The sequence below is a fragment of the Arvicanthis niloticus genome, unplaced genomic scaffold (genome assembly GCF_011762505.2).
Source record: "Arvicanthis niloticus isolate mArvNil1 unplaced genomic scaffold, mArvNil1.pat.X pat_scaffold_771_arrow_ctg1, whole genome shotgun sequence".
Taxonomy (NCBI): Eukaryota; Metazoa; Chordata; class Mammalia; order Rodentia; family Muridae; genus Arvicanthis; species Arvicanthis niloticus.
Genome location: NW_023046371.1, coordinates 32,352 through 45,000, shown reverse-complemented (window position 1 = coordinate 45,000; position 12,649 = coordinate 32,352). Strand labels below are relative to the sequence as shown.

At 48.5% G+C, this 12,649-nt stretch overlaps 2 protein-coding genes across 3 annotated transcripts; both read right to left on the bottom strand.

Moving 5' to 3' along the window:
* Window positions 1-553: 553 nt before the first annotated feature.
* On the bottom strand, window positions 554-2,946 carry LOC117702414 (histone acetyltransferase KAT8-like). The gene is made up of 3 exons (XM_034493586.2): window positions 2,544-2,946; window positions 896-970; window positions 554-820 (listed from the first exon to the last, which is right to left on the bottom strand). Exons 1-3 carry the CDS (start codon window positions 2,824-2,826, stop codon window positions 576-578), a joined length of 603 nt encoding a protein of 200 aa, XP_034349477.1. The 5' UTR covers window positions 2,827-2,946; the 3' UTR covers window positions 554-575.
* A 4,160-nt stretch (window positions 2,947-7,106) lies between these two features.
* LOC117702413 (branched-chain alpha-ketoacid dehydrogenase kinase) lies at window positions 7,107-12,159 on the bottom strand. Of its 2 annotated transcripts, none has more exons than XM_034493585.2 (12): window positions 12,036-12,159; window positions 11,090-11,459; window positions 10,919-10,987; window positions 10,733-10,843; window positions 10,421-10,468; window positions 10,225-10,344; window positions 10,046-10,144; window positions 9,800-9,873; window positions 8,296-8,424; window positions 8,123-8,212; window positions 7,626-7,784; window positions 7,107-7,539 (listed from the first exon to the last, which is right to left on the bottom strand). In XM_034493585.2, the coding sequence occupies exons 2-12, from the start codon at window positions 11,282-11,284 to the stop codon at window positions 7,395-7,397; spliced, it is 1,239 nt and encodes a 412-aa protein (XP_034349476.1). In that variant the 5' UTR covers window positions 11,285-11,459; window positions 12,036-12,159; the 3' UTR covers window positions 7,107-7,394. The 2 variants fall into 2 exon arrangements, with proteins under 2 accessions (XP_034349476.1, XP_076562587.1); XM_076706472.1 differs by having other exon boundaries at window positions 7,178-7,539; window positions 10,421-10,511; window positions 10,647-10,843.
* Between the last annotated feature and the right edge of the window lie 490 nt (window positions 12,160-12,649).

The following is a 12,649-nucleotide window of genomic DNA, read 5'->3' as shown; positions in this document are numbered from 1 at the left end:
CATATTTTGTTTTGTTTTTTTAAAGAATCCTGATTTTGAATACCTTTGTAGGATGTATCAAAACCGTGGTTAGGGCCTGGTCCCTAGGACGATGTACTGCCTAACAAGATTTCTAAACCTACCTGTGCTCCCTTTGTAAACGAAGATGCTCAGCACACGGCTGCTCTGCAACAGCGGAGAGGAGGGGATGCTGTGGATTAACCCTGATACTCCTCTGGCTTACAAGACAAGGATGTCGGCATAACTCCTGCCCTCCTTGTAACCAGCTATTCACCTTTCCCATGTCAGCTTCTTTGAGCCTATTTCCTCATAACAATAAGAGGTCATTCTTCCTGTGGTGAGACACCGTCAGGGAGGACCCCATGAGATATTATAGTACTCAGCATGGTACTGGGTGACAAAGTAAATGAAGTAATTTTAGTTTCTTTTCCTTCCTTTTGGACTTCAAGTTTGAGTTCCAGTCCTAACAGTACCATTTCCTTGCTGTGAGAGAGCAACCCTGTCTTCTCTATAAGCTGAGAATTTTTTATATATGAAGAATAAACGAGAGAAATACCATGGCACACTACCAAATTTTACGTGCGAGTTGCTACGGTTGTTGTTCTGGGGACCTCCTGGGCCCTGGAAAGGGGAGGGGCCAGGACCTTCTGCACGTGGTTGATCTCATCATGCTTTCGCTTTTGGTTGCGAGTGATCTTGCGCTCCGGCTGCTCCGCAAGCTCACTCAGATACTTCTCAGAGTTCTTCTGCACGGCGTCCTTCACTGTCTTGGTCAGTGCGAGTCGGTTCTTGTCCACCCATTCGTCCAGTCGCCTGTTGACTGTTAAGACAAACTATGAGAGACTGACGTGCTACCTCCCTCCTCCCACCCAGGCCCACAGCCCCAAGGACTCACAGCCCACATAGTGCACATAGAATTCTTCTCGGCCCTCCTGGTCATTCACTCGAGACTGGATCACTTCTGCTGAATCTGTCAAGAAAAAATGGGGGGGGGGGTGTAGATCTGAGGGGTAATTTCCAGATCCATCTGTCCACAGCTGCCATTTACCCTTGAAGCTGAGCCAGGTTAGGACTTTTGGGGGTAGGGCTGGGGGGGGGGGGTGCTAGAGGACCAGAGATTTGAAAACTGAGAAAACCTGGTATTTAAGTGCTTAAGTCTAGCTCCAAAGTCAGTGCTCACTCACTCATTTGGGGGGCATGAGAGCTGGCTGGGCATTAAGACAGTTTAAGCTTATGTATGATTCTTCCTTCACATTTCCTAAATGACTATAACCCCATTATTTGACTTTCTGAACCTTAGTTCCTTCATCTCCTGGAAAGTAAGAATAGTGCCTACCTAAAAGGGTAAGGCTGGCTTTAGAGTCTTAGCACTGGGACAATGCATAGCAGAGCTGTCTAGAAACCAATGCTTGTCTGGCACTCTGTTATGTAGTGCTGACACAGAGAGCAGATACAGTCATGAGTCACAAGAGATCTTGCTTTCTACCGTTTTCCCACTGACAGAGAAAGGCAGATAATTTTAACAGTATGGCTGAGGTATGGGAAAGAAAATGTGCCAGAACATACAAGCAATTAGCTTTGCCTGAAGGGGTCAAGAATGGGATTACCACAGGAGATAAAGGTAAGAGCTAGCCAGAAAAACACCAGAAAGGTTACTAAAAGCAAGCGCAGGTGATAAAAGGAACATAAATGCATAGTCTTTAGAAGGCAGCACAAGGCCTGGTCTGGCAATAGCCCTTGCTACAAGTGTTAGAAACTGGAAAGGTTTCAGACATGAATGAAAGCTTAAGTTTAATTTTGTTTTTGAGACAAGGTTTCTCTATGTAGTCCTGGCTCTTCTGGAACTTGCTATGCAGATCAGGCTGGCCCCAAACTCACAGCCTTCCCAGCGCTGGGATTAAAGGTGTTTGCCACCATGACCAACATGTATTCTGTCTTTTAAATTATATGTATCTTATTAGGGAGTAGGGGATACTCTTATATGAATGCCCAAGTACAACCAATGAGAATCACTGTCTCCTTCTGCCATGAAGGTCCTGGGGAATAGAACTCAAATCATCAGACTTGGTGACAAATACCTTTACCTCCTGAGCCATCTCAGCTAGGAGTTTATTTTGAAGCCAGCAGCTTGAGGTTTATTTTGAAGAGGGAAAGAAAAGGAACGTAAGTAAAGGGGCAACGTGTTTTTATAAACTGGGTTGTCCTCTTTGCTGGCGATGAGGGGACAAGAGAAATGTAAAAACAGACAACAAAACACCAATGAAGGAACAGACATAGCAAAAAAGATGAAACCTGAAATCGGACAAGAATGAATGTTCATACGCTAACACTGTATTCACCTTACTGGTGGCTTTACAAGAGACAACAAGCTAACCTCCGACTCCTGCTTCCCATTACAAAGTGGGTTTCTCAGCTCCAGAAGTCCCGCATTCTTACCTGAGTCACCACCCTTTTCCCAAGACTCCCAACCCCCAAACTCCGCCCCATTCCTAGGCCCTGCCCATCCCTAAACCCCGCCTCTAGGCCCTGGACCCCGCCCTCACGCCAGGTGCTATCGGGCCGCCGGCACAGGTACGTTTCTCCGATCTCCACGGTGACTTCTGGTTCTCCACGAGCCGGAGTCGGCGGAGAGACTCGGCCCGGGGACCGGGCAGGTCCCTCGACTGCTGCATTTTCCCCCGGACCGGGCTCTCCCTCCCCTACAGTTCCTGAAGTTGTTGCAGCAACTGCGGCTGTTGCTCCCTGTGCCGCCATTGCAGTGCCGGAAGTGACTCCGAAGACCGGCCGGAGAGACGCTTTTAGTTCCGGATCATTGGGGGCGGGCATAGTCTGAGAGTTGGAGGCGGGGAGGCTGTGACGTGGCAAGGTTTTGTTTTATGTGTACTCGGTGGGGCTGTTGTTGCTAGAAATTAATCCAATCTGATTTCTTTTGAGACAAGGTTGAATTATAGTCTTAACTGACTTGGAACTCGCAATGTAGACCATACTGGCCTCGAGATCCACCTACCTCTACCTTTTGAGTCCTGGTATTTAAAGACGTGCACCGCCACGCCCGGCCTCAATCCGATTTTTGTGGAGTTGTTTGTGGTGACGTAGTCCAGGCTGCCTACATACTTGTTGATTTAGCCTCCCGCCTTAGGGTCCCAAATGCTGGGACTAAAGGCGAGCACCATCGTGTAATGCCCTCCCCATTTTTTGAGAAAGGCTCTCTTCAGTGGCTAGCCTGAAACTCGCTGAATTTGTGGCAGCTTTCTGGGATTGCAGTTATAGTCTATCATCGTATCAGGTTTAAGGGCTGCTTGGGGCGAAAACCCAGGGATTCATATTTGCTACCCACCCTATGTTTGCGTCTCTCGTTCAGGATAGGAGCAAAAACCAGTTGAGACAGGAAAAGAACAGGTGTGCCAAATAAACTACCTTCAAAATAAACTTTTTTTTCTCTTAAGAATTTCATGTAGCCCCTGTAGAACTCAAACCCGAGTGTGGCCAGGGAGAACCTTGAGCGGTCGTCCAACCTCCACCTTCCAAATGTTGAGGTTAGGATGTCACCACACCAGGTTCATGCACTGCTAGGGATTGTACCCGGAGCTTCATTAATGCTAGGCAAACACTACCACTGAACATCGCCAGCCAGCGAGGGATTGAGCAGGGATATGATGAAGAGCTAACTTGGCAGTGCCTGGAGAATCTTTAGAGACCCTTCTCTGAGTACAGTATACCAATTCTCTGAGACTCAGTACAGGTTAAACCATATATACAAGTCATAGACTTGTATAAGCTCTATAACAACATTCAAGGTAAACTTATTGGTAGATGAATTGGAGTGACACATGTCTAATTTGCTGTTTAACTTCACCTTTCTACTCTCCCTCCTCCCCACCAGTGATCAGGTAAGATGTGTTTTCCTTCATTATTGTGTTGGGACACCTAACACCTTTTGTAGCCTGCCCAGTGCATAATATAGGAACTGCATCATAGGCAAACTAGTCAATGAAAACAATAAACATTTTTACTGTAAGAACTTTTGCTTGGGTTTTGCAGACTTGAGACATGGTAGTGATTAGGAATCCCGGTGCACCCCTGAGACAATGGCCACCAATCTTTGATCACCTTATACAAGCTACCATCAAATTAACTTCCCAGCAAGAAACCTGGGAATAATTTAGGGATGATAATGCTTGGCAGCCAGTTTTTCATTAGCTGGCTTACTGGAATAAAGTTCTTTTTCTCACCCCCCATTGTTTCAACTGACTGGCTTCTGCCACACGGTTTGCATACCCAGCATGTCCTGGTAACTTTTACAATAACACATAACATAGTGTGACTCAGAGTAGAAACTGGGTAAACATCTTTCAGATATTCTCTGAAAGTTCTTTCATTCATAATTTGGTTATCAGTCTTCGTAACAGTTCTTTTTGTTTGCTTGTTTTTCGAGACAGGGTTTTTCTGTATAGCCCTGGCTGTCCTGGAACTCACTCTGTAGACCAGGCTGGCCTCGAACTCAGAAATCTGCCTGCCTCTGCCTCCCAAGTGCTGGGACTAAAGGCGTGCGCCACCACCGCCCAGTTCTTAAGAGAGAGGCAGCTTGAAGTTGGAACTCAGAAATTATGGCCCAAGCAATATCTGACCATTGTGTATCTATGTGAGATGGCATTGGGGATAGAATAAATCCTTCTGTGTGTGTGGCATGGGGGCGGGGATCAAATAGATGACTTGGCATGCATTGCTCTTGCAGAGGATCTCAGTTGTGTTTCCACACCAGGCAGTTCAGTGTTGCCTGTAACTCCAGTTCCAGGGGGTCCTAAACCCCTCTGGATTCCACAAGCACCTGCAGCAGTGATGCAAACCCACAGGTAGAGACACACATACAAAAACAAAGTAAGAGAAGGCACTAGGAAAAACTGGTTACTTTGCTGTTGGGCAGTAAAGAAAGCAGAGCAGGATACTACCAGGTGTCTGCATCCTAAGAATGAGAAGACAACCACAGGACACTCCCACTCCAGCCCTTTTCAGGATCATCCTTGCTTTTGCCTAGGCCTCTCCTACCTCACTTGACACTTCACCTGATGTCTTCAGTTACAGATGGTGTCCTTCTTAGCCTAGACATACTAAATACACACACCATGCTGCCCCATGCCAGCCATGATTGACATGTAAATCCCACCATTTTCCCTAGAACTGTGGGGGGGCTGCACTCAGACTCCTCCCCCCACCCACCCCCCCACTTACTATCATTGTGTGTGTGAGTATGTACTTTAGAAGACTAGAACATGAGACTCTTCCTTGTCAACTGCCTGTTGAGACACTGTTCTGCCAAGAAGCCCAGGTTGGCCTTGAACTCATGATACTTCTGTGTGAGGACCCCTAGTACTAGGACCATAAGTGTATTATATTTGATTCTACCTGGAAAGGCTACAAGTTTTCACTGTAGGAATGTAAATACTCTCCTATCCCCACATCCTGAAACAGGGATTGTCAAGTGAGGAAATTGGTTGCTATGGAGCTTCACGCTCTTATGTATACCTGAGGGACAATGTACTAGCTCTGGACTTCTCCCCTTTCCCTTCCTGCTTCTCCTACTCCCTTTTGGAAGCACATGTATGCACTCACAGGTGCACACACAATGAAACGGAGGGCATTATAGTACCTCAGGCCTTGGGCCCACTTTAACCAATTATTTGGACACAAATCCTTCCCAGGATCAGCTTCTATAGAACCCAACCTGAAGCATTCCTTTCCTATCTTAAAACCCATCCACAGAGCCCTGCCTCCAGGAAAAAGCCCATGCTCCAAGCACTGTGCTTTGGCTGCTCCCCACCTGTCTGGCAGATAGCAGGATTTTCAGTGTCTCGAGGCACTGCAGTTTCCCACCACCTTCTGTTTGACCCCCCAGATAGAGATACAATTTCCTGTTTCCCTCAATCCCACAGTTCTATCCATGAGAGGGAGGACATGGTATTGACCCACACCTGCCTCAAGAAGAGAAGTGACAGGGATCAGACAAGAAATCAAGAGATAGGTCTGTCTCAGCACTTATGAGGCAGAGGCAGGAGGGAGCATAACAAGTTCAAGGCAAGCCTGGTCTAGAAGTCAAGTTTCAAGCCAGCTAAGGCTATACAGAAAATTTGTCTCAAGAAAAGGCTGGGATATAGCTCACTTGAAGAATGCTTGTGTAGCATGCAAGAAACTGTGGGTTCCATCCTTAGCACAGCATAAAAATAGGTATGGCATTGGACATAATGATGGTCAGAATTTCAAGGTCATCCTTTTTTTTTTTTTTTTTGTTTTTTTGAGACCGGGTTTCTCTGTATAGCCCTGGCTTTCCTGGAACTCACTCTGTAGACCAGGCTGGCTGGAACTCAGAAATCTGCCTGCCTCTGCCTCCCAAGTGCTGGGATTAAAGGCGTGTGCCACCACCGCCTGGCTTCCAAGGTCATCCTTGACTGATAGTTAAGTGTGAAGCCAGCTTGGGCTACACAAGACCCCAACTCAAAGAATACATAAAACAAACAAACAAACAAACAGCAAACAAAAAGATCTGACTGTTCTCTCCAGTCCCACCAAACAAGCCCTTAGGTCCTAGACAGCGGGAGGGTTACTCTCAGCTGAAAGTTCATCTGAAGCTGTGTTCCACACGGTACGGCTTAAGTGCTTTCTGCCCAAGTCCCTGGTCTTCCTTAAGAAAACTTCTCTGTTATCTGTCCGAGGTACTCAGGTCTCTGCATAACCTCATACATGTCTTTTTGCAGCCACAGAGGGCAGGCAGTATTTTTAACCTCATCCGAGCTCAGGAATCAGGTGGCTTAAAGGCTGCCCAGTCAAGTGACCTTTACCTCTAAAACCCATGACTGCCAGGAAGGGATGAGTCGGGCCTGAAGCTAAGTCTTTTGGGGCCTCTAATATCGTCTAGGGCCCAGAAATATTTGTTCAGTGAGCAGAAGTTGCCAAAGTCACTCCCATTCTTGCCAAGTCAAATAGGCAAGAGCCTTGGAGTCACTTCTGCCATGGTGCCAGGACAGCCAGAGACTGGGTGTGGCCAGGTTAACTCCCAAGGCCTAGGGAACCCAAAAGGGGACAGAAACAAAAGCTCGCCTGCCCTCCCAACATTTGGGCCCCAAGAGGGCATTCAAAATGCAAAGTTTAATAAACAGCAGGTCAAATAAGGACTCCTCAAGAGTAAGCACAACAGAGCTGGTATTAGAGACCTCAGAGGCTCCTGCTTCCCCACCCCCAAGCAGTGAGCCTTGTTGAGGAGGGGTGGTGCCCAGCTCCATCTAAGTCCACCTGTCTGAGGCCCTAAGCTCCATGAGGCAGAAGTGTGGAGCAGAGTGGCCCCTGACAGGCCCAGTAGGTCTTACGAGGAGTGTGGCAGGCTAGCCAGCCAAAATCCACCATCAGATTCTGAAGCTTTCCTCCCGGCCATCAATGTGGCGGAGCCGTAGGTAGACATCTGTGCCAATGCCCTGCAGGGACTGCAGCTGCAGGGAGCCACCGAGATACTCTGCATAGGCCCTGGACGTGGGCAACCCGAAGCCAAAGCTGGGAGCAGTGGATAGGATAGGGGTGTCAGAGGCTTGAGTGTTCTGGTCTACCCCTTCTCCCCATATTGGGCAGGTGGGCCTTACCCATGCATAGGTCCTGACTGGCCACCACAGTGCATATCCAAGTGGCCAAAGAGGGGGCTGATTCGGGGGTCCTGGGTGCTGGCTTCAGCTGTGGTGAAGTGGTAGTCCATGACCCGATCCAGGTCCTTATGAGCGATTCCTCCACCCCGGTCCGAGATCCTGACAGGATGATGAGAATAGGGACTCCGTCAGGTCTAAGAGGTCTCGCTAGCCCCCTGGGCAGACAGTGCTGAGTCTGCTCCTGTGCTATCTAAAGGTGGAGTGTGGCTTTAACATCTTCTACACTCGCCTCTGCCTGAGCCACAGACTTGCTTCTACTTCCCATACAATTTGACATTTACTTTTACTCTCAGCAAACACCATCCCCCAAACTGCAGGTCCCTCAGCTGGCCCCAAGTCCATAATGCACGGCTCCTGGCAAGCTCGAAGTCCTACGGCAAGTTAGAGATAGTGCCCAGAATCTTCATCCAACCCAGCCTAATTCTATTTAAACACACCTGATGATGAGATCAATATCATTATTGGCGATGGTGATAACCACGTCTGGAACATTGTAGGGAGTGTCTAGGTGACTCTCCATTGTGGCTCTATTCAAGAGATAAAGACCAATAGGTGGTGGTGCTCTAGGTAGTCCCCCCCCACACCCACACCCACCAACTAACCAGCCCACCTCATGGCGTTCTTGAGCAGCTCAGGCAGGATATAGTCCAGCGGCATGGGAATGAAGGGGAAACGGGCAGCCACGTGTCCATTGATGCGGACTCGAGGGGCATTGCCATACTTGTGCTCACACAGGCGTCTGTGGATAGAAGGGTTCGGTAGGTGTCCCTAGAATTACAGTTCTCAACTTGAGGTGATTCTTCTTTCCAGGGGGCACTGGGCAACACATGGCTATACTTTTGCTCTTCTGGTATCAAATGAATAGAAGCCAAGAGTTGTACTAAACAGCCTAAAATACAAAAGAGCCCTCCACTAGTTTAAGATGTCAGTAGTAGGGGGATGGATCAGTGGTTAAGAGCATTGACTGCTCTCCCAGAGGTCCTGAGTTCAGTTCCCAGCCACCACATGGTGGCTCACAACCATCTGTAATGGGATCGGATGCCCTCTTCTGGTGTGTCTGAAGACAGCAACAGTGTACTCATATACATAAAATAAATAAATACTTTAAAAAAAAAAAAATGTCCCTAGTGAGGCTGGAGAGATGGTTCCTGGTTATTAAGAGCACTTGTTCTTGCAGGGGACTCACAAGTGCCTATAACTCCAGTTCTAGGGGCACCTCTGTGCCACCAAGTACAAACATGATGCACATACATACATGCAGACAAACTCTCATGTACATAGAAAACAAGTAAATCAGGCTGGAGAGATGGCTCAGCAGTTAAAAGCACTGACTACTCTTCCAGAGGTCCTGAGTTCAAATCCCAGCAACTACATAGTGGCTCGCAACCATCTGTAATGCCCTCTTCTGGTGTGTCTGAAGAGAGCAACAGTGTACTCATATACATAAAATAAATAAATCTTTAAAAAAACCAAAACAATAATAAGTAACTAAGTAAATCAGGGTCCACTGCAATGGCTCAGTGGCCAGGCATGGTAGCACACATTTTTAATCCCAGTACTTGGAGAGGCAAAAGCAAGTGGGTTTGAAGCCAGCCTGGTCTACAGAGTGAGTTCTAGGCCAGCCAAGCCTACAAAGTGAGACTGATCTCAAAAAAGAAAAATAAAGAAATGGTTTAATAAGTGAAGGCACTTGCTGCCAAGCCTGACACCCCCGGATCCCACATAGTGAAAGGAGAAAAGTAACACTCATCAAGCCGTGACACACACCCAAATAAACATAGTTAAATAAATAAATAAATAAATAAATAAATAAATAAGCAAGCAAAACTGGCTAGAGAGATGGCTCAGCAGTGAAGAGTATTTGCCCTGGTAGAGGACCTGGTTTGGTTCCCAGCACCCACATGGTGATTGTTGACATCCTCCTATTTCCTCCGTGCCTCTGCACACACACAGTGCACAGACACACATGCTGGCAAAATACCCACACACATAGAAATAATTTAATTTTTAACAGAAAATCAAAACAAAGAAGAAACCTTGCCCCAGACCATGCAAGGACTCAAACAGAAGCCCTTCCTGCCCGAGCCACCCATCCCACACTGTTCTAGTCTCACCTGGCAAAATCCACCCACTTCTCTATAATCTTCTTGGGTGACAGACGAGTGCAGATGATGCCAACAAAATCAGGCTGGCATGAAAGAGAAGGTTAGAACTAGCAATACTTCCACCCAACTTCACCTGCCAAATCCCACAATTTCTAGAATGCCAGAGCAGTCCCAAAGCCCAGCCCCAGCCCCAAGGGGGCCCGTGGCTCGGGTGCCTTTCCCCATTCTCAGATTAGTATTGTGTCTTGGCTCCACCTTGTCTTCATGTAGTGCCAAGTGGTGAGTAGCCAGCATTCGGATCCCAAGTCTTGATGTCAGTGTTTTATCCAAGAAGTACCGGACCAGCTTTTCATCCTATAAAGAGTGAGACTCAGAAACCTGTGCCCCTTCCCAACCCTCCTTCTTTGCCAGGCCCATTCTCTGTTGCCTCTGACCTCTATGTGCTTCCGGCTCTCACGAAGACCCTCAGCTAACAGGGTCACCACATCCTTGTGGTCATCCAGCAGCTGTCGCACCAGCTGGCAATACTGGGCCTCATCTGCCTGGTCCTTGATCTGCAGGTCACAGAGTTATGAGCACAGGTAGCCCAAACCCGACCTTGACCCCTTTCCCTACTCAGCCCAGCCTCACCGGAGGGAAGTCTGTCAGCTTCTGGAAGGCCCGGATGTATAGCTCGTGCTGTATGGAGTAAATATGGGAATTCACAGGGCTGCCACAAACACTTGAATAGAAAACAGTACCCATAGGGATCAATACCCAACTCAATTAGTAAGGTCCAAGCCCCAATAGACCCTTCCAGCTCTCATGAATATGTAGTCTTGGCCTCTGATGTTCTAAGGCTTAGTCCCATGCAGACCTGAAAATTTTCAGCAGGCCTGGGCTCCCTCCCCCATTTGTTTTGTGGGCAGCATGCACACCGACTGAAGCTCCCCTCTGCCATACCACATGTAGTATGGTGGGGTTGCAACCAATGATGAAAGGAAGGCTACGGAAGCCCTTTATACGGTGAGCGATCCTCACGGGTAACTCTTGCTGCAAGTAGCGGCCACTTTTCTGTAAGAAAAAGAGGGAAGGGCCTAAGCAGCTGGCTAGAATCCCTGGAGCAGAGAAGGAAAGAGAGAGCCTTACCAGAAGGTGGCTGCCATCCTGTGAGCGACCAGAATAGAGCATCATGGTGGGAGTGAGGCGGACTGAGGGCTAAAAGGGAAGATGCACTTTGAGCACCAGCCATTCAAGGCCAGGTCACCCCACATTAGCTCAGCCCTTTCCCATAAGACTTAATCCAAATCTACATCGTACCTTCTCTGCTGCCACATCAATGGCTGACTGGTTGTAAAAGGACGTGACAGTCTTGGAGCGTTCCCTGGCCAGCTCTACATGGTGTGTATCGGTGGCAGATGTTGAGCGAGCCCGGAGTGACAGTGAGGACCCCAAGAGAGGCCAAAGTGAAGACCCGCTCCGAGGGCCGCTGCCCAGCACTGAAGTCAGTATCATTGTCCTGCTTCTTTGTTGAACTAGGGTGACACTATAGGATTAAGGCCTCGACAGGCAACGGTGACCCCAAAGTAGGAGTAAAGAGGAAGTGAGTGGGCAGGGTTTTCTCCGGATTTCAGGGATGTGGTTCCCTGGAGGATGCTGACATGCTCGGCGCCGGCACAGCAGCTTCCATCTATTGGAGCGGTGGAAGGAGGATGTAAGGATCCGAATCCAGATGGTTTGCACTATTTTTCCAAGTGCACACCAGTAGACCTGGATAATCTTGTCCAGCCCTTACAAACACCATCTCCTGAGATACAATCAGGCCGAGGTTGGGCAACACATTCCAGGTAGAGCAACTTAAAGGCTTGTGTGCACACTCAGGGAAGCCGGTGGAGTAATCTCTCTAGTTCATTCTAACCATAAAACCTCTCCCCAGCTTCCTCAGGTTCTGGACACCCCCTTTCAGGGGCTGGATCTGACCCCTGCTTGGCGTTAGGGAACCTGAGCCTTTGAAGACTGGCCTGTGTCCCTGCGACAAGAACAGCGCAAGGGAGAACAGGGTACATGCAGCAAAACTGCGGTCCCAGAGTTCCCCACCGGAGCTCTCCCTCCGCTGGGTTACTTAGTCTAGCTAGGGTTTCCCCCATATGGTAGATGCCAGCCCCGGCCCATGCGCACTGCAGTCAGAGGTGGAGGCTGAGGACCTGTGCTGCCGAGCGTCCAACGGAGTGGGTCTGTGTGAGTTACTGTGAGTTATTCCACTTACCATAAGGCCAGACGCTGGGCCCGGGTCCGAGCGGAACCGCGGGAGCAGTCGACCCGCCCGGCTAGCCGAGCTCGCTTTCGCCCTCCCTGGCTGTAACATCGCGCGGGCTGTGTGTGCCCAGTGCCTCCTGGGAGTTGTAGTTTGACCACAAGAACTCGCGTAGGCTTTTGCCCTTTAGGCTATCCCTTAGCCCTTCAGATGAGTAGCCTGGCTCCCTACGGTTGTCACGGAATTACCAGTAGTCTATCATGGACTCTGTCTTCCACTGTATAAAATAAGCTCCCTGTAGCAAAATGCTAGAGAGCACCAAAAATCCTTAAATGTGTACAAAATAGACTCTGCCTGCTTCTTAAGGTCCAGTCTTTCAAGCTTCTAGCCCATTCACCGTTGGCCTGGTTTCAAACTCGGGTTAAGCTCCCTTAACACCCGAAGAAAAGTCAGCCAATTTCTCAGTGCTCTAACTATGGTATTTGCAAATGAGGATGTATTAATCCTCGAAGTCTGTAGATTATGCAAATTTATCTATCCAAACTGCCTTAGAACAGTGCTGGGTGTGGAATTGGCGCGAGCATTACTATTCCTACCTGCCTGCAAGTTAATATGACTAGGTCACT

Coding starts and splice junctions, on each gene's coding strand:
- LOC117702413 (XM_076706472.1), bottom strand. CDS start 11,284: ATGATACTGACTTCAGTGCTGGGCAGCGGCCCTCGGAGCGGGTCTTCA. Junction 10,988..11,089: donor TTGATGTGGCAGCAGAGAAG/GTACGATGTAGA, acceptor CTTCCCTTTTAG/CCCTCAGTCCGCCTCACTCC. Junction 8,213..8,295: donor CTGCTCAAGAACGCCATGAG/GTGGGCTGGTTA, acceptor TCTCTTGAATAG/AGCCACAATGGAGAGTCACC.
- LOC117702414 (XM_034493586.2), bottom strand. CDS start 2,826: ATGCCCGCCCCCAATGATCCGGAACTAAAAGCGTCTCTCCGGCCGGTC. Junction 971..2,543: donor GCGGCCCGATAGCACCTGGC/GTGAGGGCGGGG, acceptor TTTTCTTGACAG/ATTCAGCAGAAGTGATCCAG. Junction 821..895: donor CTATGTGCACTATGTGGGCT/GTGAGTCCTTGG, acceptor TTGTCTTAACAG/TCAACAGGCGACTGGACGAA.